Raw genomic sequence first — 25,801 nt, 5'->3', positions numbered from 1 at the left:
CAGCATGTTTCTGACTGACATTTCTTTCACGAAATGATTATTAGACCGGGTTAGGGTACGCTGTGTTTGACTGAGAATACGACCACAAATGTACTAAACATTATTTACACCACGGTAGATCGTCTGCTTTTAATGCATTTAACAATGATTTTTATAAAATAATAGTATTTTAAGTAATCTCCTCTCACACAACTTTTCTCAGGACTATTTTAAAAGACATCCTTTTTCAATTGAATGATTCATTTCGATTGTTACACTTCCTGGTTTAGATGATTTGCTTTGATCAGTATTTGTGGCATCATGTCCTCAGGTGTATTGTGACGTAACTAATATCTTCTATTTGAGCTTTTGTTTTCGATAAAGTGCGGAAAAGAATTGATAAAATGTATATAAAATACAATCACGTTATTTCTTTACATTTTACGAGTGTAACCAGGTACAAGACGGTGGGCCAGGCGGCGTTTAGGCGCACATGTTCATCAACATGGCACACGCCAACTGGAGATTATATATTCTACTGTAATATATTAAACCTTTGAACGGCAGAAAGTGCAGCGCTTGTTAGGAAAGCCTTCCCTTCAATGGAGCCGCCTCGTGATTCTCTTTGCAGGAAAAACCTTATCGTGGATTTGTGCACTTTATGTTGTGTATGAATTATGTTGTGAGTCTCACTCGTTGCCACCAGAGGGTGCCAGCAAACAGCCTCATGCCTTTAATGTATCTGCTTGGACCGGTGGTTGCAGAGACTGTTCCCAGACCTGTCATGAGGATGTCAGGACTGCACTCCAGCCTGTCTGCTGGACTGTGCAACATCACAGTCAACTGCTCCATCAGGGACGAGTGGGTGTGGTCCTTCTGTGATGGAGAGGGTTGCAGAACATCTCAGAGATCACTCAGGAAGGTCAACATCACCATATTCAGTGACAACACATCCATTGTCTGCAGTGGCAACAACCACGTCAGCACAAGCAAAGTGTATGAAAGCACAGAGGCAATGTGTAAGTATCATGTGATGATGTTTGTATTTATTGCTCATACGATGACAGACGAACACTGGAAATCCAGTAGATATATATTCAGTTCTTTCTCTCTTTCTTGGATGTTTTTGGGCGACCACCTCCATCGTTTTAATAGTTCAGTTGGTTGCGGGTGCTTTCTGCTCACATGTGTTTCCATGTCTTTCCAGGCTTGACAAAACCTAATCCTGACCACGAGGAGACATCAGAACCACCCACTGTTCTAGTAATAGTAACAGTCATTGCACTGTGCGTGTCCCTCTGTGCCTTTGCTGTCTGTGTGGTAAAGGGGCTTTCTTCAGCAGAGTATAATCAGCACCAGGTAAGCTGTATTACATAAGCATGTACAACTCAAACCTTTCTTCAAGATGTGAAACTGAGTTTTCGTTGAGTGGAGATGTCTTGTCATAGTGCGTGACATAGTTGAAAACCCATTTCACGGCGTTATTTCTAGGCAGAGGCACCTGCTGCTCGGATAACAGAAAGCCAGCAGGTGGAGGCAAAGCCGCACTCTGTGTCGAGCGTCTCCACTTCCTCTTCCAGTCAAGCCGAGGCCTGTTATGAGAGCGTGGATGCCGCACAGCCCTGCCAGACCAGCAGCCCAACCATCAGCCCAAGAGAGGAGCTGGGGTCCCAGCGAAGTCAGAAAGTAGACACCGTCTACAGCGTGTTACCAGCTGTGACTCCATCTCTGGGCAAGAGTGATGGCGGCGTAGATACGGAGCGACACGAGACGACACAAGAGACGTCGAGGTCAAAGTACGCCCCCCTGGAGGAGGAAGAGCACATTGACACTCTGTACAGTGTGTTGCAACTGCCCAAAAAAGCCACAGCACCACAAATAGGTCAAACGGAAGTTATTCAGAAGCCGAAGAGATGAACATGACAAGTGAAAGAAGCCTGTTGGACTCTGTGGAAGCCAGAATGATGACATGGACGTTCCTGCCGGATGTACTTGAACCTGGAGAACACGCCTTTGTGGATCATACAATCATTTTGTACAGTGTTTTGTTGTATTTGTTTTATTTTAGTAGAGATATGACTTGTTAGTCCCCCGTCACTGTGCAGTTCAATTAGAAATGTCCATAAAGAACCACAAGGGGGTGACAAAGTACCCTGATTGAACCGACACAAGGCACTCCTCTTTAAGTCATGTAGTTATGTGTCAAGGACCTACGAGCCACATTCTCAAAAAGCCGCAGTACTCCCTAACGAACACATTTGTGAACTTCTTCAATTTTAAACTCATCATAGTGTTTTACTTCTTTGCTACAAATGTTCTCCTGCTTTGCTCAGTTCCTGGTAGCATTGTGCTCCAAAGAATACAATTACCTGCTCAGGCTTCATATCCTTTGTCCGGCACTACTGCATGTAACCAATGCATGGTTGGTTATTGCACCTGCACTGTGGGTTGATATCGTTCATCAAAGAGTTTTACAATACCTTCATAAAGTACACAAATATTAAACGTATTGATACAAAGATCATTGTGTCTCACGGTCCAATGAGCTGCAGGCCGTTCTGTACCTTCTCTTTCTTGGAAATGAATGATTTGATCATTTTTATTTTCAGTACTGAAAATGAGGAAGAGCACAACAGAGTGGGGAACTTGTGCTTCCGATCTTTTACAAACGTAACTTTCTGCATTAGCCTGTTCTTTTCTTGTGATGTCTCAGATGGAGAAATATTGACCGCTTACTTCCTCATGTTCACAATATTCACAATGTTCTATCATAAAAAATTCAATTTCTTCTCAGAATTAAAAAAATGTATTGGTACGTCACAGAACATGCAGCAACACATCTTAAATGTGTGAAGAGGAAGAGTGTTCTACTCATGCTGAGAAGCACTGTGGCGTTCTCTTCTCACACTCTAGTTTCAGAGAAATCTCTAAACCTCAATGGAACTAAACGGTTTATTTTAAAGTTTAGTTTCGTTAGATTTCCTTTATTTACCCTTTTGTCTCTTTATCAATGGCACAACAACCGGTTCTTTTGCAAACACATACATGCATGTGGGGTCTTTGCCATTGTTGTTGGAGTTGCTGTTACTATGTGGAATAAAATACTTTGGTACCAAATCGATGCTAATATTCTGGAACCGTGACAGAAACATTCAGGTTTTTCTATAGTACCACAGGAAATGTATCTACCGCCGGTCTAAGAGCACCAATCAGGGCTCTGCCACAATTCACATGGTTAACCAGAATGAGGCTCTATGCAATGCATATTCCTCTTTCCATGGTAAGCACAAGTCTTGATTTGATACACCGCTTTTAAACACACATTTTACAAAAATGAATGTTTTAATGGTGATAAAACTTGACTCTTTGAACAATCAGAGGTTCTAAAGACACTGAAAACTATCCAGTATGCCTTATTAACATGCACTGCTCTATAAATGCCCTTTATTTTGCTAAAACAGTGGCAAATGTAGCTGCCAGTGCAGTGAGTGATTCTCACTGAAATGTCAGGATGTCTGGCTTCCAGAACAAAACACGATCAGATTACAGTAGTTCAATGAATCCAAGTCACCTCGGGCAGCTACTACATACGACCAACATGCTACTACATACTACATACTACCAACATGCTAATACATACTACATACTACCAACATGCTATTACATACTACATACTACCAACATGCTAATACATACTACATACTACCAACATGCTACTACATACTACCAACATGCTAATACATACTACATACTACATACTACCAACATGCTACTACATACTGCATACTACCAACATGCTAATACATACTACATACTACCAATATGCTACTACATACTACCAACATGCTAATACATACTACATACTACATACTACCAACATGCTACTACATACTGCATACTACCAACATGCTAATACATACTACATACGACCAACATGCTACTACATACTACCAACATGCTAATACATACTACATACTACCAACATGCTACTACATACTACATACTACCAACATGCTACTACATACTACATACTACCAACATGCTAATACATACTACATACTACCAACAGGTGTCAACAAAGTGTACAGTTGTCAAATCTACACAGTTGTGTCTGTGTGATTGCTGTTGCATGTTGTGTGTCATCTGTTTATCATATCAACTGAATTCTTTCCTCATTACTCTCATCATGCTGTTTCTGAACTAAACTGTGTGGACATTCCCCGTCCATCGTCTCCATTACGTCTTATGTAAATGAGGTGTCTGCATCATAGATGGATGTCTTCAAAAGACTATTTCCTCTTTTGTGCCTTTTCTCAAATGATGGTTGCACATAGAGTTGTGTTCATTTGTATTGCACAAAAAACATGAGCTGAGTTGAGAGTGTTGTTGTGACGCTACTGTTGAGTGGAGATAAAACAGGCTTCCCATAATGCCCTACTGTACATCCTCCTGCAGTTGCTGTTGTGTAACATTTGGCTGTTAGCGTTAAATGTGGCTTTGATGCTTGAACGAATGTGATGCTTATTGTAAACTTTACAATGTAAAGAGATTAAAATGGGTTACATATCACATTTAAGTCTTACTAAACTTGTTTTTAGCTATCGACAACATATCCCATGAGTCCACTGGCACACTGCAGACTTATTCAATGCTAATTTATATCTATACAACTCAACTATATTTGAACTCTCCATGACGAAACCCATAGAGTCCCAGCGACCAGTGTTAACAGTGTAGCTGGGAGAGGCTCTGGCTCTCTTCTCCTCCACTTCCGTTGATCACACTATTTCTGTTTGGCTCTGACACGGTCACTTCCTGTGGGTAGAGTCGTGACAACTTAAAAGCCGAATTTCACCAGAAGGTGAAGACATTCACACTCTCAGAACTCTGTGATGTGACAGACTGAGTCTAACTGAAGAACGAACATATTTTCATTTAAAAACTGTCCCATTTTGGTGAGAAAGACCATGGATGACACAGTGAGTATGACATCTGAATCTTTAAAACCTTGTGCTGTAGTCAGTTGACTTCATGCAGCTGCCTTCACAGTAACTTAAAGAACGACTGACCCTTTGCTGATGATCATATTTGTAGAAAGCTAGTTGAAATATCTATTATCAGACTATTTAAATTGAATGGTCTTCTGCCTCATAAGCATAAAACATGTGCTGTGTTCAAACCAGTCTGGTTGTTTGAGCTTTGTGTAAAAGGGAAGGAAGCACAGGCCGTAAACTCAGAAGCAGAAGTTGGAGAAAACTTCAGATCCAATATTTATCTGTTATGCGTCTTCTTTTTCTCTGCATTTCCTGATTTCTCCATCATGCTTCATACGTTTCTTTCTCTTTACACAAAGGAGAAGCATTACTCAGAAGCAGAGTGACAGAGTGTCAGTGCTGGATGTGAGGATGGGACACGCTGTGTGTGTGCCGGGGCTTTTCTGTGAGTACTTTGTGTTTAAATCATAGTTTTCATTGATAAAACATTTTAAACGACTGATGTTAGTTTCTGTCTGTTTGATGATGAATGATGAAGTTTCTAACTTTATTTTAGTGCTGAATATCCTCCTCTACTGTGGACACGCTCAAGGTTTTTATACACTTTTCTTTCTCTTTATATATTCAGTTCACTCAAGACAATTCTCCACCTGCTATCACCCTTTAACAATGAATATTTATGTGTTCTGTTTAGTTAGTTTATGATGAATACAAAAAAAGAAAAAATACTTCACTCTTTGCATTTTGTGTTTGTTTCTAGATGTTTTGCTGTCCATTGAGCCAAACTGGTCCACTTTATTTGCTGGAGAGACTGTTACCTTCATATGTGACGTGAGTGAAGGAGAAGTCACTGACTGGAATTACTCACTCATGGAGCCTGGTTATACGCTTTCCCCCTACAGCTCAGATAATGGATTTATATTACAACCTCTAACTACGGAACACAGCGGTGAATATCAGTGTGTTGCAACTCCCAAGATCTCATCAGATGTTATTAAAAGAAGTAATAAAGTCTCTCTCACTGTATCAGGTAAGTGATCAAAGTTTTACCATCATGACCAAGTTGACTGAAAACACTTGTTTATTCATGATTCATGTTGATATGATCAACCTGTTTGACAAAGTGTGAATATAACATAATAACAGTTCAGCTGATTACATGAAGACATTTATATAATAATAATAAGACAAACCATCCAATATTCTATCCTTTTTGAGAAACGAGTCAGTGATTAATTAGTGATGACATTAATGTATCAAACAGAGCAGGTGAGTGTGGCGCCTCCTTCAGGGGAAATGTCCTCATTACTGAGTGAACCTGTTCTTATTTATTACAGGAAGAGTGACTTTGACATCTTCTTCTGTCTCCAACTTAATGTTAAATTCTAATAATGTTAAAACATAAACCACTGATACCTGTAACATTGTTGATTTAATTAAACTGGTTCACTGAAACAATGAACTAACTGTTACACAGACAAAGATGTGATGCTAGAAACTCCTGCATCCTCCTTGTTTGAAGGAGAATCAGTGACTCTTCACTGTAGACATCGAGGTCAGAGAAAGGAGAAGAATGCTGACTTCTACAAAGACGCATCATTGATTGAAATGGACACAAACCATCAAAACACAGTTTAAATGAACATTTCTCTGACGTCAGATGGGAACTCTTACATGAGTAACTTTGAAGATGAAGAATCTGAACCAATGGAACTGAAAATAAAACGTTTGTAGTTTACATATGAAGGAGCTGCAGACATGAAGCATTGTCAGAGTGAAGCGGAGTGAAGATTTATCTGAATTATCTTTGAGACCCTTAAAGAAAAGAAGGCTGTGTTTAAAGTGTCATCCATTTTTAAAAGTGTGTTTGTACTCACTGTAATCCATGTCAGCTTCATTTAACCAACAACTTCAGTGGTTCATCAGTGTGAAACATCAACATGGGTTCTGATGATTTCCTTCAGTTTACTAAACATTAATCATATTCACAGATTCAGAAGTGATTCATTATCTTCTGCATTGTTTCATCAATACGTTGTTGCTCCACCAAGAATGCTGGATGAGATTATTTGTCTTAATTATTCATCAAACTGGTCGAATTCACAGACACAACAATTACCATTGTTATGTTTTTGTTCTACATTAAAACAGAACGACCAAAGGCCCAACTGAGAGAAGACATTCCTGTAGAGGACAGAGTGACCCTGACCTGCTCTGTGGGATCATCTTCATCATCTTCATCATCATCTGGTTGGACATACTTCTGGTACAAAGGCAAGAAAACCTCTGCACCTCTGAACACACCAGATGTTACCGTCCTCTCAACTGGACGAATCCGTGTCTCACGAGGAGGAAGAGGAGTCTTCTGGTGCAGAGGAGGAAGAGGAGACCCAGTTTACTACACAGAGTACAGTGATCCAGTCGGTAAAGAACTAAATAGTCTAGTTGATATGAAATACTGAATGCAGAAAAAGTATTTGTGAATAAGGATAAATGTAGAAGAAGGAATTCAACACAAGGTTTGAGTTTGATGTCAGCAGAGAGTTGGTTGTCAGTGAAATGTGAGTATTATTAAAAACTGTATATTTTTGTAATCTATGTTACAGTCTGAGGTAGAAAAGTTATCACTGAACTAGAAGTTGGTTTTATACGTTTTCGTATTCATACAAATACAAATGTGACGTGACCAGCAGTGAAAGGTAGACAGCATGTGATCGAGGGCTTATGTAAGTGTATTTGAGTGCATGTGTTCTAATACTTGTGTGTCTCTTCATGATTCATGTGTATTTGTATTCGTGTGTAGATGCTGAAGATACAGCAGCAAGCTCTGCGTTTCCCGTGCTGTTGGTTGTTGGTCTGCTTTGTGGAGTTTTTCTGATTCTTCTCCTGCTGCTGTTTCTGTATCGCTGCAGAAAGTCAACAGGTGAGATCTTTTCCTTCTCATATTAGATTGATGACACTTAAACAAGTCAAAGTCACAGATGTAAACACATGTACTGCAGTGACAATAGAACAATGTGTAATATAAAGACATGTAACAGCAAATGCCTTTCTCTTACAGATTCCAGCGTCATGAGGTTGGTACAACACTCTCTTCTCTCATTCTGAACATAACAGCACTGCTTCACATGTTCCTCATTAGATCCTCTGTATTTACTTCATGTTTTGGGCCCACCAGGTCTCAGAGCACCAATCAGAGACCAGCTACAGACCACGTGATCAACCAGGTTGAAACTCAAGACGGAGATTACGCTTCTCTTCTCCACGGTCAGCTTTAATCCTGATTCATTGAATAATTCATCATGAACTCTAAACCTGACATTTCCATTTCTGTTTACTGTTTAAGAAGATTACAGAATTCATATGATGTGTTTAAAATGATTGATATAACTTGTCTTGATTGTCACTGCTCTGTAGGTGATGCTGTTCTCTATGAAACAATCAGAGGCTCTGAAGAACCTGAACATGGTACAGTATATACTGTGTTCATCACAGAGCTGTTAGAAATACTAGAATAAGATGAAGTGACTGATTGACACAAAACACAAAGATCTATGATGTAGCTGCAGGTACAGTCAAGTACAACAGACTTTGTACGACCACTTTGAGTGTGTTTCTTTATTACTACCACCAGGAGTCAGCAATGGTCAAATACAACACTTACAGTGAAGAAGACGAGCTTCAGTTGGCACCACAATAGATAACTGTTGTAAAAGAATCAGTGACAGTAAAGTGTTATAACACAAGATACAGGGAACACATTCACATGCAGTCTTGTCCGACCAACTGTCACTCCTGTTACTTCACTTTATCAACATGGACGGTAAGTTAATTTATTTTAACACTTTTCTCTCATATTGCTGGACAGTGATCGTACTGTTACAAGAGATTAGATACACAAGATGTTTGTGATGCTTGTGGGCTTCTTTTCATGTTACATACATCATCCTGTTTTGACCAAATATGATTTTTATTGTAATTGAGCTCATGTGTATCTCAAATGAAAACAACCAACAGGTGAAAGCACAGAATTATTGATGAACATTATTCTCTTTCAGTGTCAAACAGAAGGAGAATTGTCATCCTGGGAAAAACTGGAGTTGGGAAAAGCAGCGTGGCTAACACCATATTTGGAGAAGAACTGTTCAAGATCGACCACAATGCTAACTCTGAAACAAGTGAATGTCGAGCGGAAACTAAACCTGTCAATGGAAGAAACATCACTGTGATCGACACTCCTGGTCTCTTCGACACAGATCGATCTGAGGAGGAGCTGAAGTCTGAAATAGTGAAGTGCATCACAGAGTTCGCTCCTGGGCCTCATGCTTTTCTCATCTTGCTTAAAGTGGAGAAATTCACAAAGCAGGAGCAGGCTGTCATCACAGAAATAAACCAATACTTCTCTAAAGAAGTTTTCAAATATGCGACAGTTCTCTTCACTCATGGTGAGCAGCTCCCTGAAGGACAGACCATTGAGGACTTTATCCGTGATAATAAGCTTGTGAGTGATCTGGTGAAGAAGTGCGGAGGCCGCTGCCACGTCATTGATAATAAATACTGGAAGAACAACCAGCAGGATGAATACAGGAGCAACCAGTTCCAAGTGAAAGAGCTACTCAACACAATAGAAAAGATGATTGAGGCAAACGAAGGAAGGTACTACACCACTGAGATGCTACAAGCAGTGGAGGAAATGATAAAACAGGAGGAGGAATGCATTAGCCAGTCATCAGGAAACATGTCAGAGGAAGAGATCAGAGAGAAGGCTAAAGAAAGAGTGTATAATAGGCTTTTGATCAATTTGGCAGGTATCACAACAGGTGCATTGTTAGGAGCTCTTTTTGGTGTAGTGTTGATGGGTGGAGAGGTTTACAAACTTGTAAAGAAAGTTCTGCTGGAGCCAGGACAATGTGAAAGAGCTTTACCCAACATTGCATCAGCAGCAGCAACAGCAACAGCAACAGCAGGAGGAATAGCAGGAGGAATAGCAGGAACAGCAGGAATAGCAGTAGCCACACTGGTAGGGGCAGTTACTGTAGGAGGAGCAATAAAAGGAGCTCTTAGAGGATACGATGCAGCTGAAGGAGCAGACACACCACGCAAAGCAGCAAAAGGGGCAGCAAAAGCTGTCATCGATGATGTAGTATTTGTCTTTGCAGCTGCTGCTAAGACAGCCAAGTACAAATCAGAATCAGAAGCTTTACTCAGCCCTCAGAGCCCTGACTCTTAAAGATGGGGAGATCATTAAAAAGGTCACACCTCTCTTCAGATAAAATGAAACCTTGAGCTATTGAGATGATCATGTTTATTCATGTAATATGTAATGGGTTGAATATCTTGCCTGAGCTTTAATCTTGAAAATGACACGTACCTGTACTTCAGATTATATATTGTAGGCCTACATACATGTCTGATTCACATTCTTTATATTTTATGATCCATACTGTTAACATGTATGTATCTTTGGGATTTGCACCTGTTTTTTAAAATCAAAATCAAAAATCTAAATCTCTTGATTGTCTTTTCTAATTTGTGTTGCAACAGCAATTTAACTTGTGATAAAAGAAAAGTTCAGTCTTTTGTGATCTTTAGCACAGAGTGTCTGATGTTGTTTCATGTATTCTCCACTGCAGCCACCACAAATATTAAATAGTTTCAATATCTTTCATAGATTAAATGTTCCAATCAAACTACAGTGTATAGTGTTGGTTATATTTCTGTCTCCTGTTGAAACATTGTTCACTGTTTCCTGTTACAAAGCGAACCAGGAAACGTTTTATAATCCATGTACAGCATCATGTTGTTGAACAATAGTTGTGCTTCTTTGTGGATTACAATGTATCACCAAGACAAAAAGAACAATGAATAAATTGCAACCTGTTGAAAAAATGATATTTGAGCAAATCAAGTTTTTACTTGGTAAAGTAAACTACCCTCCCCCACCACACACACACACACACACACACACACACACACACACACACACACACACACACACACACACACACACACACACTTACACTCACACACACACACACACACTTACACACACACTTACACACACACACACACACACACACTTACAGGAAGTGAAAGTGAGTAAATAATGTCCATTACTTTATGACAGATATGAACCTGGAAAGTCATATTTGATGATAAAATATCATAAATGATCACATTTGAACAATTGTAATCAAACCAAACTGCAGCAGCCGAGCATGCAGCGTCCTGTGAGAGGACGAGTCACATGTTTGGTGTTTGTGACGCGTCGACCGTCAACATAATCTGGCCAGTAACATTTCAGCAGAGTATCCATGTCATGTATATCTGAGAAGACTGCTGCTGAAAGCTTTGTCAGCTGCTATAAACTACATATCAACATGTTCTGTTTCATTCACTGAATAATTTTCATTCTCAAAATGTTGAATTCAAATATAAAAATATAATAAAACAAAAGAATGCATTAGACTCAAGTCCTCTCTGGTAGTTTTCCTCCCCTTCTCCGTTTACACTCGCTGTAAGACTGTTACTCTGAAAAAGACTCTAATAATTGACCTGATGAACACGTTGAGTCTTTATGTCTCATTCAGGTTCATGACTTTACTTTCTACAGGAGATGTGCACTATTAAGTACATTGGACGTGTTACTGTGAGCCTAAACTAGACAAACTGCTGGTGCCTCACCTGCCCACTAGAGAGCAGTGTCATGTCATGATTCGGGTGATGACTTCACCTGGCCTTTAGTTCTGACTTTGAAATATTAGCTTTCACACTACTAATGAGAAAAAAATGACTTTAACATGCTGCTAATACATTATAATATTTAATCTAAATATAAAGTATTCTACCAACAATAACACCATATAGCTGAGGAGACCCTGTTCATCAACATGGCACACGCCAACTGGAGATTATATATTCTACTGTAATATATTAAACCTTTGAACGGCAGAAAGTGCAGCGCTTGTTAGGAAAGCCTTCCCTTCAATGGCGCCGCCTCGTGATTCTCTTTGCAGGAAAAACCTTATCGTGGATTTGTGCACTTTATGTTGTGTATGAATTATGTTGTGAGTCTCACTCGTTGCCACCAGAGGGTGCCAGCAAACAGCCTCATGCCTTTAATGTATCTGCTTGGACCTGTGGTTGCAGAGACTGTTCCCAGACCTGTCATGAGGATGTCAGGACTGCACTCCAGCCTGTCTGCTGGACTGTGCAACATCACAGTCAACTGCTCCATCAGGGACGAGTGGGTGTGGTCCTTCTGTGATGGAGAGGGTTGCAGAACATCTCAGAGATCACTCAGGAAGGTCAACATCACCATATTCAGTGACAACACATCCATTGTCTGCAGTGGCAACAACCACGTCAGCACAAGCAAAGTGTATGAAAGCACAGAGGCAATGTGTAAGTATCATGTGATGATTTTTGTATTTATTGCTCACACGATGACAGACGAACACTGGAAATCCAGTAGATATATATTCAGTTCTTTCTCTCTTTCTTGGATGTTTTTGGGCCACCACCTCCATCGTTTTAATAGTTCAGTTGGTTGCGGGTGCTTTCTGCTCACATGTGTTTCCATGTCTTTCCAGGCTTGAGAAAACCTTCAGAACCACCCACTGTTCTAGTAACAGTCATTGCACTGTGCGTGTCCCTCTGTGCCTTTGCTGTCTGTGTGGTAAAGGGGCTTTCTTCAGCAGAGTATAATCAGCACCAGGTAAGCTGTATTACATAAGCATGTACAACTCAAACCTTTCTTCAAGATGTGAAACTGAGTTTTCGTTGCGTGGAGATGTCTTGTCATAGTGCGTGACATAGTTAAAAACCCATTTCACGGCGTTATTTCTAGGCAGAGGCACCTGCTGCTCGGATAACAGAAAGCCAGCAGGTGGAGGCAAAGCCGCACTCTGTGTCGAGCATCTCCACTTCCTCTTCCAGTCAAGCCGAGGCCTGTTATGAGAGCGTGGATGCCGCACAGCCCTGCCAGACCAGCAGCCCAACCATCAGCCCAAGAGAGGAGCTGGGGTCCCAGCGAAGTCAGAAAGTAGACACCGTCTACAGCGTGTTACCAGCTGTGACTCCATCTCTGGGCAAGAGTGATGGCGGCGTAGATACGGAGCGACACGAGACGACACAAGAGACGTCGAGGTCAAAGTACGCCCCCCTGGAGGAGGAAGAGCACATTGACACTCTGTACAGTGTGTTGCAACTGCCCAAAAAAGCCACAGCACCACCAATAGGTCAAACGGAAGTTATTCAGAAGACGAAGAGATGAACATGACAAGTGAAAGAAGCCTGTTGGACTCTGTGGAAGCCAGAATGATGACATGGACGTTCCTGCCGGATGTACTTGAACCTGGAGAACACGCCTTTGTGGATCATACAATCATTTTGTACAGTGTTTTGTTGTATTTGTTTTATTTTAGTAGAGATATGACTTGTTAGTCCCCCGTCACTGTGCAGTTCAATTAGAAATGTCCATAAAGAACCACAAGGGGGTGACAAAGTACCCTGATTGAACCGACACAAGGCACTCCTCTTTAAGTCATGTAGTTATGTGTCAAGGACCCACGAGCCACATTCTCAAAAAGCCGCAGTACTCCCTAACGAACACATCTGTGAACTTCTTCAATTTTAAACTCATCATAGTGTTTTACTTCTTTGCTACAAATGTTCTCCTGCTTTGCTCAGTTCCTGGTAGCATTGTGCTCCAAAGAATACAATTACCTGCTCAGGCTTCATATCCTTTGTCCGGCACTACTGCATGTAACCAATGCATGGTTGGTTATTGCACCTGCACTGTGGGTTGATATCGTTCATCAAAGAGTTTTACAATACCTTCATAAAGTACACAAATATTAAACGTATTGATACAAAGATCATTGTGTCTCACGGTCCAATGAGCTGCAGGCCGTTCTGTACCTTCTCTTTCTTGGAAATGAATGATTTGATCATTTTTATTTTCAGTACTGAAAATGAGGAAGAGCACAACAGAGTGGGGAACTTGTGCTTCCGATCTTTTACAAACGTAACTTTCTGCATTAGCCTGTTCTTTTCTTGTGATGTCTCAGATGGAGAAATATTGACCGCTTACTTCCTCATGTTCACAATATTCACAATGTTCTATCATAAAAAATTCAATTTCTTCTCAGAATTAAAAAAATGTATTGGTACGTCACAGAACATGCAGCAACACATCTTAAATGTGTGAAGAGGAAGCGGAAGAGTGTTCTACTCATTCTGAGAAGCACTGTGGCGTTCTCTTCTCACACTCTAGTTTCAGAGAAATCTCTAAAGCTCAATGGAACTAAACGGTTTATTTTAAAGTTTAGTTTCGTTAGATTTCCTTTATTTACCCTTTTGTCTCTTTATCAATGTCACAACAACCGGTTCTTTTGCAAACACATACATGCATGTGGGGTGTTTGCCATTGTTGTTGGAGTTGCTGTTACTATGTGGAATAAAATACTTTGGTACCAAACCGATGCTAATATTCTGGAACCGTGACAGAAACATTCAGGTTTTTCTATAGTACCACAGGAAATGTATCAACCGCGGGTCTAAGAGCACCAATCAGGGCTCTGCCACAAGTCACATGGTTAACCAGAATGAGGCTCTATGCAATGCATATTCCTCTCTCCATGGTAAGCACAAGTCTTGATTTGATACACAGCTTTTAAACACACATTTTACAAAAATGAATGTTTTAATGGTGATAAAACTTGACTCTTTGAACAAGCAGAGGTTCTAAAGACACTGAAAACTATCCAGTATGCCTTATTAACATGCACTGCTCTATAAATGCCCTTTATTTTGCTAAAACAGTGGCAAATGTAGCTGCCAGTGCAGTGAGTGATTCTCACTGAAATGTCAGGATGTCTGGCTTCCAGAACAAAACACGATCATATTACAGTAGTTCAATGAATCCAAGTCACCTCGGGCAGCTACTACATACTACCAACATGCTACTACATACGACCAACATGTTACTACATACTACATACTACCAACATGCTACTACATACTACATACTACCAACATGCTAATACATACTACATACTACCAACATGTTACTACATACTACCAACATGCTACTACATACTACATACTACCAACATGCTACTAAATACTACATACTACCAACATGCTAATACATACTACATACTACCAACATGCTACTACATACTACATACTACCAACATGCTAATACATACTACATATGACCAACATGCTACTACATACTACAAACTACCAACATGCTAATACATACTACATACTACCAACATGCTACTACATACTACCAACATGCTAATACATACTACATACTACCAACATGCTACTACATACTACATACTACCAACATGCTACTACATACTACATACTACCAACATGCTAATACATACTACATACTACCAACATGCTACTACATACTACCAACATGCTAATACATACTACATACTACATACTACCAACATGCTACTACATACTACATACTACCAACATGCTAATACATACTACATACGACCAACATGCTACTACATACTACATACTACCAACATGCTAATACATACTACATACTACCAACATGCTAATACATACTACATACTACCAACATGCTACTACATACTACCAACATGCTAATACATACTACATACTACCAACATGCTACTACATACTACATACTACCAACATGCTAATACATACTACATACGACCAACATGCTACTACATACTACATACTACCAACATGCTAATACATACTACATACTACCAACATGCTACTACATACTACATACTACCAACATGCTACTACATACTACATACTACCAACATGCTAATACATACTACATACTACCAACAGGTGTCAACAAAGTGTACAGTTGTCAAATCTACACAGTTGTGTCTGTGTGATTGCTGTTGCATGTTGTGTGTCATCTGTTTATCATATCAACTGAATTCTTTCCTCATTACTCTCATCATGCTGTTTCTGAACTAAACTGTGTGGACATTCCCCGTCCATCGTCTCCATTACGTCTTATGTAAATGAGGTGTCTGCATCATAGATGGATGTCTTCAAAAGACTATTTCCTCTTTTGTGCCTTTTCTCAAATGATGGTTGCACATAGAGTTGTGTTCATTTGTATTGCACAAAAGACATGAGCTGAGTTGAGAGTGTTGTTGTGACGCTACTGTTGAGTGGAGATAAAACAGGCTTCCCATAATGCCCTACTGTACATCCTCCTGCAGTTGCTGTTGTGTAACATTTGGCTGTTAGCGTTAAATGTGGCTTTGATGCTTGAACGAATGTGATGCTTATTGTAAACTTTACAATGTAAAGAGATTAAAATGGGTTACATATCACATTTAAGTCTTACTAAACTTGTTTTTAGCTATCGACAACATATCCCATGAGTCCACTGGCACACTGCAGACTTATTCAATGCTAATTTATATCTATACAACTCAATTATATTTGAACTCTCCATGACGAAACCCATAGAGTCCCAGCGACCAGTGTTAACAGAGTGTAGCTGGGAGAGGCTCTGGCTCTCTTCTCCTCCACTTCCGTTGATCACACTATTTCTGTTTGGCTCTGACACGGTCACTTCCTGTGGGTAGAGTCGTGACAACTTAAAACCCGAATTTCACCAGAAGGTGAAGACATTCACACTCTCAGAACTCTGTGATGTGACAGACTGAGTCTAACTGAAGAACGAACATATTTTCATTTAAAAACTGTCCCATTTTGGTGAGAAAGACCATGGATGACACAGTGAGTATGACATCTGAATCTTTAAAACCTTGTGCTGTAGTCAGTTGACTTCATGCAGCTGCCTTCACAGTAACTTAAAGAACGACTGACCCTTTGCTGATGATCATATTTGTAGAAAGCTAGTTGAAATATCTATTATCAGACTATTTAAATTGAATGGTTGTCTGCCTCATAAGCATAAAACATGTGCTGTGTTCAAACCAGTCTGGTTGTTTGAGCTTTGTGTAAAAGGGAAGGAAGCACAGGCCGTAAACTCAGAAGCAGAAGTTGGAGAAAACTTCAGATCCAATATTTATCTGTTATGCGTCTTCTTTTTCTCTGCATTTCCTGATTTCTCCATCATGCTTCATACGTTTCTTTCTCTTTACACAAAGGAGAAGCATTACTCAGAAGCAGAGTGACAGAGTGTCAGTGCTGGATGTGAGGATGGGACACGCAGTGTGTGTGCTGGGGCTTTTCTGTGAGTACTTTGTGTTTAAATCATAGTTTTCATTGATAAAACATTTTAAACGACTGATGTTAGTTTCTGTCTGTTTGATGATGAATGTTGAAGTTTCTAACTTTATTTTAGTGCTGAATATCCTCCTCTACTGTGGACACGCTCAAGGTTTTTATACACTTTTCTTTCTCTTTATATATTCAGTTCACTCAAGACAATTCTCCACCTGCTATCACCCTTTAACAATGAATATTTATGTGTTCTGTTTAGTTAGTTTATGATCAATACAAAAAAAGAAAAAACACTTCACTCTTTGCATTTTGTGTTTGTTTCTAGATGTTTTGCTGTCCATTGAGCCAAACTGGTCCACTTTATTTGCTGGAGAGACTGTTACCTTCATATGTGACGTGAGTGAAGGAGAAGTCACTGACTGGAATTACTCACTCATGAAGCCTGGTTATACGTTTCCCCCCTACATCTCAGAAAAGAGATTTACATCAGCACCTCTAACTACGGAACACAGCGGTGAATATCAGTGTGATGCAGCTCACAAGATCTCATCAGATGTTATTAAAAGAAGTAATAAAGTCTCTCTCACTGTATCAGGTAAGTGATCAAAGTTTTACCATCATGACCAAGTTGACTGAAAACACTTGTTTATTCATGATTCATGTTGATATGATCAACCTGTTTGACAAAGTGTGAATATAACATAATAACAGTTCAGCTGTTTACATGAAGACATTTATATCATAATAATAAGACAAACCATCCAATATTCTATCCTTTTTGAGAAACGAGTCAGTGATTAATTAGTGATGACATTAATGTATCAAACAGAGCAGGTGAGTGTGGCGCCTCCTTCAGGGGAAATGTCCTCATTACTGAGTGAACCTGTTCTTATTTATTACAGGAAGAGTGACTTTGACATCTTCTTCTGTCTCCAACTTAATGTTAAATTCTAATAATGTTAAAACATAAACCACTGATACCTGTAACATTGTTGATTTAATTAAACTGGTTCACTGAAACAATGAACTAACTGTTACACAGACAAAGATGTGATGCTAGAAACTCCTGCATCCTCCTTGTTTGAAGGAGAATCAGTGACTCTTCACTGTAGACATCGAGGTCAGAGAAAGGAGAAGAATGCTGACTTCTACAAAGACGCATCACTGATTGAAATGGACACAAACCATCAAAACACAGTTTAAATGAACATTTCTCTGACGTCAGATGGGAACTCTTACATGAGTAACTTTGAAGATGAAGAATCTGAACCAATGGAACTGAAAATAGAACGTTTGTAGTTTACATATGAAGGAGCTGCAGACATGAAGCATTGTCAGAGTGAAGCGGAGTGAAGATTTATCTGAATTATCTTTGAGACCCTTAAAGAAAAGAAGGCTGTGTTTAAAGTGTCATCCATTTTTAAAAGTGTGTTTGTACTCACTGTAATCCATGTCAGCTTCATTTAACCAACAACTTCAGTGGTTCATCAGTGTGAAACATCAACATGGGTTCTGATGATTTCCTTCAGTTTACTAAACATTAATCATATTCACAGATTCAGAAGTGATTCATTATCTTCTGCATTGTTTCATCAATAAGTTGTTGCTCCACCAAGAATGCTGGATGAGATTATTTGTCTTAATTATTCATCAAACTGGTCGAATTCACAGACACAACAATTACCATTGTTATGTTTTTGTTCTACATTAAAACAGAACGACCAAAGGCCCAACTGAGAGAAGACATTCTTGTAGAGGACAGAGTGACCCTGACCTGCTCTGTGGGATCATCTTCATCATCTTCATCATCATCTGGTTGGACATACTTCTGGTACAAAGGCAAGAAAACCTCTGAACCTCTGACCAAAACAGATGGTACCGTCCTCTCAAGTGGACGAATCAGTATCTCACGAGTAGGAGGAGTCTACTGGTGCAGAGGAGGAAGAGGAGACCCAGTTTACTACACAGAGTACAGTGATCCAGTCGGTAAATAACTAAATAGTCTAGTTGATATGAAATACTGAATGCAGAAAAAGTATTTGTCAATAAGGATTCAGACTAACACTAAAAACGTTGTTTTAACATATTTTAAGACGGCGTACCTTGCAGGACACAAGCAGTGCATGTAATCCACCAAGGACTCATCATCACACGTCTTTATTCTGTGAAATCTCTCCAACAGAGAAACCTCAGCCTGTCCTCACTGTGTCTCCATTATGGCTGAGTCCTGGAGACTCAGTAACTCTGACCTGCAGTGTTGAACATCCATCTGCAGGATGGAGGTTCTTCTGGTTTAAGGCTGTTCCCAAACTGCCACGCTACTCCTACATCTCTGAGCTTCTACCTGGTAGCACCGATGGTACTGAACAGGATTCCTACATTGTTCATGGACAGACGCACACAGCAGGATATGTGTGCAGAGCTGGAAGAGGAGATCCAGTGTTTCACACTGTGTATAGTGAACCTAAGTTCGTCTGGTCTGGAGGTAGGTTTGTTCAGACTTTTCTATTCTTGAACAGTGAAAGAAATGAACTCATTATTTTCCTTGTTGGATGATTCTTCTGCTGGATTCTACTGAATGAGTGAATCTCTTGACCCTCCTCTTCATCTTCACACACAATTTGTTGTTTGCATTTTTTACAAACTTATGGCTTTGGAAATACTCTCTCTTAAGGTTACTACATTACATTTTTGTTACATATTTTTAATGTTTTAAAAACGTTTTTATTTCGTTTAATCGTCTTTACAATTGTATTTTATCTCATGAATATTTTTTCTTATTTCTATTCGTTAACATTGAATCTAAAGACGTGTTTATATTTAATGTATGCTATTAATGCCCAGATCTGGAAAATAAACCAATACTTACTCAAATATGTACTGTAGTATGAGGTCAAGACACTTTCTCCTTTGATTTCCTTCCTTCCTTAATTAAATCCTTTCCTTCATTCATTTTCCCCTTTCCTAATTTGGCTTTCATGTCTTTTCTTAAATTCTTTTTATCTGTTTTATTGTTTTCTTCTTTTTCCCCCTGAACCTTTAAATACAGGACATTTAGATGTAATCAGGTATTTGTTACCTGTTACCTGTGCACTGTGTTACACTGTTGAACAATTCAGAACCGTTTAAAGGAACAGTGTGTCGCACTTTGGTGGATCTAATAGCAGAAATTGAATACAATATTCACAATGTTTTATAAATAATCACCTGAAACTAGGAATCGATGTGCTTTCCTTTATGAGCCCTTCACATCATATCTACATAGCGAGTGGGTCCTCTTCACAGAGGCCGCCATGTTGCACCGCCATAGAACGGACAGGACACGGCTTAAAGAGAGATCCTTTCATGTTCTCACATCACCTGAAGGCTGCAGTAGTGAGCTGCAGAGTGCAGCACCGTGGTACCGTGGTCCTACACTGAGTGAAACAGTAGTGAGCTGCAGAGTGCAACACCGTGGTACCGTGGTCCTACACTGAGTGAAACAGTAGTGAGCTGCAGAGTGCAGCACCGTGGTACCGTGGTCCTACACTGAGTGAAACAGTAGTGAGCTGCAGAGTGCAGCACCGTGGTACCGTGGTCCTACACTGAGTGAAACAGGAGTGAGCTGCAGAGTGCAACACCGTGGTACCGTGGTCCTACACTGAGTGAAACAGGCTACACTGAGTGAAACAGGAGTGAGCTGCAGAGTGCGGTACCGTGGTCCTACACTGAGTGAAACAGTAGTGAGCTGCAGAGTGCAGCACCGTGGTACCGTGGTCCTACACTGAGTGAAACAGGAGTGAGCGGTATTCAGTTGGTTGAAATCTATAACCACACCGCTACATGCCACCAAATCCTTCACATTGCTCCTTTAAGCCCCAACAATGACAATGATTAGATCCACAATAAACGAATGTAATTATTTCCATTGTGGTTTTTCTGTGCTTTGTTTGTCCCTCATTGTGTGTTTTTCAGATCTTCATCCAGCAGCGTCTCTCTCAGTGAGTCCTGACAGAGTTCAGCACTTCAACAAAGAGTCACTGTCACTGAGCTGTGAGGGAAACTCTACTGAGTGGAGAGTGAGCAAGTTTTCTGTATATGGCTCCCTGACATACTGTTCTTTATGGGGAACAATGACTGGATCTACATGCAACATGAACCGTTACGGGACGAGTGGAGTGTTCTGGTGTGAGTCTAAAACACAGTTCAGCAATGCAGTCAACATCACGATACAGAGTGAGTTTTAATTTATTTGAAACATATTCGTTCAGCTGCTGTATGCATCTGTATATTAAATTAAAAACGACAGAATGTCTTCTCATCATTCTACGTCAGCTTGTTCAACCAGCTGATGTTTTTGAGCCAAACTTCCTGTTCTTTGATCTTTGTACAGACGGTGATGTTATCCTGGTGAGCCCTGTCCGTCCTGTGACTGAGGGACATTCTGTCACTCTTGGCTGCAAGTTGAAGACAGAAAATGTTCTTCTTGATGTGGATTTCTATAGAAATGGCAAACTCATCCCAAAACATACCAGAGGGGAGCTGTTCATCTCTGCAGTTACAAAGTCAGATGAAGGCTTTTATAAATGTAGAACAGACTCAACACAAGGTTTGAGGAGTTTGATGTCAGCAGAGAGTTGGTTGTCAGTAAAATGTGAGTATTATTAAAATATATATATTTTTGTAATCTATGTTACAGTCTGAGGTAGAAAAGTTATCACTGAACTAGAAGTTGGTTTTATACGTTTTCGTATTCATACAAATACAAATGTGACGTGACCAGCAGTGAAAGGTAGACAGCATGTGATCGAGGGTTTATGTAAGTGTATTTGAGTGCATGTGTTCTAATACTTGTGTGTCTCTTCATGATTCATGTGTATTTGTATTTGTGTGTAGATGCTGAAGATACAGCAGCAAGCTCTGCATTTCCCGTGCTGTTGGTTGTTGGTCTGCTTTGTGGAGTTTTTCTGATTTTTCTCCTGCTGCTGTTTCTGTATCGCTGCAGAAAGTCAACAGGTGAGATCTTTTCCTTCTCATATTAGATTGATGACACTTAAACAAGTCAAAGTCACAGATGTAAACACATGTACTGCAGTGACAATAGAACAATGTGTAATATAAAGACATGTAACAGCAAATGCCTTTCTCTTACAGATTCCAGCGTCATGAGGTTGGTACAACACTCTCTTCTCTCATTCTGAACATAACAGCACTGCTTCACATGTTCCTCATTAGATCCTCTGTATTTACTTCATGTTTTGGGCCCACCAGGTCTCAGAGCACCAATCAGAGACCAGCTACAGACCACGTGATCAACCAGGTTGAAACTCAAGACGGAGATTACGCTTCTCTTCTCCACGGTCAGCTTTAATCCTGATTCATTGAATAATTCATCATGAACTCTAAACCTAACATTTCCATTTCTGTTTGCTGTTTCAGAAGATTACAGAATTCATATGATGTGTTTAAAATGATTGATATAACTTGTCTTGATTCTCACTGCTCTGTAGGTGATGCTGTTCTCTATGAAACAATCAGAGGCTCTAAAGAACCTGAACATGGTACAGTATATACTGTGTTCATCACAGAGCTGTTAGAAATACTAGAATAAGATGAAGTGACTGATTGACACAAAACACAAAGATCTATGATGTCACAGATTGTGTGGTTGAGCTGCAAGACATTGATTGGTAGAGTGAGTACTTTTACTTCATGTCACTAGAATAAGATGCAATAGTTGAGATGTGTTTGTAGGCCAGCAGAGCTGAAATAAAGGAGAAGAAATGATCTCTTCATGCATTCATCTGATCCTTCTAACAGGGACGAATAATGAACCAGAGGAGAGCGTTTACTCAAACGTGACGATGGGAACAGCTGCAGGTACAGTCAAGTACAACAGACTTTGTACGACCACTTTGAGTGTGTTTCTTTATTACTACCACCAGGAGTCAGCAATGGTCAAATACAACACTTACAGTGAAGAAGACGAGCTTCAGTTGGCACCACAATAGATAACTGTTGTAAAATAATCAGTGACAGTAAAGTGTTATAACACATCTGTAACTCTTGAATAACCTTAAATCTCTTTTCCCTTTGCTTTTCTTCCAGATCCATGAAAACATCTGCATGGACAGAACCACTGGAATGGACGACAACATGAAAAACCACATCTTGTGTTTTTGTGTAATTGTTGTGTGAACCTCTGCTTTCCTGATATGAGACAGTATTTTGTACAGTTAACCTGTCAGCACATCATCTAAAGGAAATACATCATACAGCTTTAATATTCTGTTAACTTGGTGAAAGGACTTCAGATTATTGCATATGTTCAAATATTAGTATTGAGTGTTTACTTTATGCTTTCTTCTTCTTTGGTACAGTCTCTTTGTTTGTTAAAGCTCTTGTAGACAACTTTGAATGGAGGCGGGTTTAAAAAGTTGAAAACAAACAAACAGTGAGAAATCTTTGATCTTCAGTACGTTGGTGATAGTGAGGATATAAAGTCATCCTCTCTTTTAATTTTGATGAAAAAGCTTTACACATTTAATCTGTTGTTGGACAACGTATTTGTCCGACATTGAAGTTCCTCTCTGCCTTTTTGTAAATGTTTGACAGGTGCTGCATGTGTTTCAGTTTCACCTGGATGGATTTATTACGTTTTGTTATGTTTGACCATTTTATGCATCAATAAACTTCCAGCGCTGCGCTGTCAGCATGTTTCTGACTGACATTTCTTTCACTAAATGATTATTAGACCGGGTTGGGGTACGCTGTGTTTGACTGAGAATACGACCACAAATGTACTAAACATTATTTACACCACGGTAGATCGTCTGTTTTTAATGCATTTAACAATGATTTTTATAAAATAATAGTATTTTAAGTAATCTCCTCTCACACAAGTTTTCTCAGGACTATTTTAAAAGACATCCTTTTTTCAATTGAATGATTCATTTTGATTGTTACACTTCCTGGTTTAGATGATTTGCTTTGATCAGTATTTGTGGCATCATGTCCTCAGGTGTATTGTGACGTAACTAATATCTTCTGTTTGAGCTTTTGTTTTCGATAAAGTGCGGAAAAGAATTGATAAAATGTATATAAAATACAATAACGTTATTTCTTTACATTTTACGAGTGTAACCAGGTACAAGACGGTGGGCCAGGCGGCGTTTAGGCGCACATGTTCATCAACATGGCACACGCCAACTGGAGATTATATATTCTACTGTAATATATTAAACCTTTGAACGGCAGAAAGTGCCGCGCTTGTTAGGAAAGCCTTCCCTTCAATGGAGCCGCCTCGTGATTCTCTTTGCAGGAAAAACCTTATCGTGGATTTGTGCACTTTATGTTGTGTATGAGTTATGTTGTGAGTCTCACTCGTTGCCACCAGAGGGTGCCAGCAAACAGCCTCATGCCTTTAATGTATCTGCTTGGACCGGTGGTTGCAGAGACTGTTCCCAGACCTGTCATGAGGATGTCAGGACTGCACTCCAGCCTGTCTGCTGGACTGTGCAACATCACAGTCAACTGCTCCATCAGGGACGAGTGGGTGTGGTCCTTCTGTGATGGAGAGGGTTGCAGAACATCTCAGAGATCACTCAGGAAGGTCAACATCACCATATTCAGTGACAACACATCCATTGTCTGCAGTGGCAACAACCACGTCAGCACAAGCAAAGTGTATGAAAGCACAGAGGCAATGTGTAAGTATCATGTGATGATTTTTGTATTTATTGCTCACACGATGACAGACGAACACTGGAAATCCAGTAGATATATATTCAGTTCTTTCTCTCTTTCTTGGATGTTTTTGGGCCACCACCTCCATCGTTTTAATAGTTCAGTTGGTTGCGGGTGCTTTCTGCTCACATGTGTTTCCATGTCTTTCCAGGCTTGACAAAACCTAATCCTGACCACGAGGAGACATCAGAACCACCCACTGTTCTAGTAATAGTAACAGTCATTGCACTGTGCGTGTCCCTCTGTGCCTTTGCTGTCTGTGTGGTAAAGGGGCTTTCTTCAGCAGAGTATAATCAGCACCAGGTAAGCTGTATTACATAAGCATGTACAACTCAAACCTTTCTTCAAGATGTGAAACTGAGTTTTCGTTGAGTGGAGATGTCTTGTCATAGTGCGTGACATAGTTGAAAACCCATTTCACGGCGTTATTTCTAGGCAGAGGCACCTGCTGCTCGGATAACAGAAAGCCAGCAGGTGGAGGCAAAGCCGCACTCTGTGTCGAGCGTCTCCACTTCCTCTTCCAGTCAAGCCGAGGCCTGTTATGAGAGCGTGGATGCCGCACAGCCCTGCCAGACCAGCAGCCCAACCATCAGCCCAAGAGAGGAGCTGGGGTCCCAGCGAAGTCAGAAAGTAGACACCGTCTACAGCGTGTTACCAGCTGTGACTCCATCTCTGGGCAAGAGTGATGGCGGCGTAGATACGGAGCGACACGAGACGACACAAGAGACGTCGAGGTCAAAGTACGCCCCCCTGGAGGAGGAAGAGCACATTGACACTCTGTACAGTGTGTTGCAACTGCCCAAAAAAGCCACAGCACCACAAATAGGTCAAACGGAAGTTATTCAGAAGCCGAAGAGATGAACATGACAAGTGAAAGAAGC

The 25,801-nt window shown here is 40.1% G+C and overlaps 3 protein-coding genes across 3 annotated transcripts in view; all 3 read left to right on the top strand.

The window, feature by feature from the left end:
• Positions 1 to 25,801, top strand: part of LOC306796340 (uncharacterized protein) — a 38,905-nt gene that overhangs the window by 2,096 nt on the left and 11,008 nt on the right. The gene's annotated exons all lie outside the window — the stretch shown is intronic.
• On the top strand, positions 7,822 to 10,732 carry LOC306796339 (GTPase IMAP family member 7-like). Its single transcript, XM_079295211.1, has 5 exons — positions 7,822 to 7,896; positions 8,035 to 8,050; positions 8,152 to 8,240; positions 8,391 to 8,441; positions 9,032 to 10,732. The coding sequence occupies exons 2-5, from the start codon at positions 8,046 to 8,048 to the stop codon at positions 10,201 to 10,203; spliced, it is 1,317 nt and encodes a 438-aa protein (XP_079151337.1). The 5' UTR covers positions 7,822 to 7,896; positions 8,035 to 8,045; the 3' UTR covers positions 10,204 to 10,732.
• LOC306796650 (Fc receptor-like protein 5) lies at positions 16,646 to 23,847 on the top strand. The gene is made up of 14 exons (XM_079295700.1): positions 16,646 to 16,745; positions 17,120 to 17,205; positions 17,317 to 17,352; positions 17,521 to 17,790; positions 18,912 to 19,181; positions 19,378 to 19,680; positions 21,150 to 21,410; positions 21,568 to 21,828; positions 22,071 to 22,190; positions 22,329 to 22,344; positions 22,446 to 22,534; positions 22,685 to 22,735; positions 22,995 to 23,054; positions 23,283 to 23,847. Exons 1-14 carry the CDS (start codon positions 16,738 to 16,740, stop codon positions 23,288 to 23,290), a joined length of 1,839 nt encoding a protein of 612 aa, XP_079151826.1. The 5' UTR covers positions 16,646 to 16,737; the 3' UTR covers positions 23,291 to 23,847.

Source organism: Melanostigma gelatinosum, assembly GCF_949748355.1.
Source record: "Melanostigma gelatinosum genome assembly, chromosome: 23".
Taxonomy (NCBI): domain Eukaryota; kingdom Metazoa; phylum Chordata; class Actinopteri; order Perciformes; family Zoarcidae; genus Melanostigma; species Melanostigma gelatinosum.
Note: the sequence above shows the minus strand (reverse complement) of the source record. Positions and strands in the feature narration are given on the sequence as shown.

What these genes read in the sequence shown, in the direction of transcription:
- LOC306796339 (XM_079295211.1), top strand. An exon ending in TTACGCTTCTCTTCTCCACG is followed by an intron (nt 8,241 to 8,390) that starts GTCAGCTTTAAT and finishes ACTGCTCTGTAG; the next exon opens with GTGATGCTGTTCTCTATGAA. An exon ending in CTCTGAAGAACCTGAACATG is followed by an intron (nt 8,442 to 9,031) that starts GTACAGTATATA and finishes ATTCTCTTTCAG; the next exon opens with TGTCAAACAGAAGGAGAATT.
- LOC306796650 (XM_079295700.1), top strand. An exon ending in CTACTGTGGACACGCTCAAG is followed by an intron (nt 17,353 to 17,520) that starts GTTTTTATACAC and finishes GTTTGTTTCTAG; the next exon opens with ATGTTTTGCTGTCCATTGAG. An exon ending in TAAGTTCGTCTGGTCTGGAG is followed by an intron (nt 19,681 to 21,149) that starts GTAGGTTTGTTC and finishes TGTGTTTTTCAG; the next exon opens with ATCTTCATCCAGCAGCGTCT.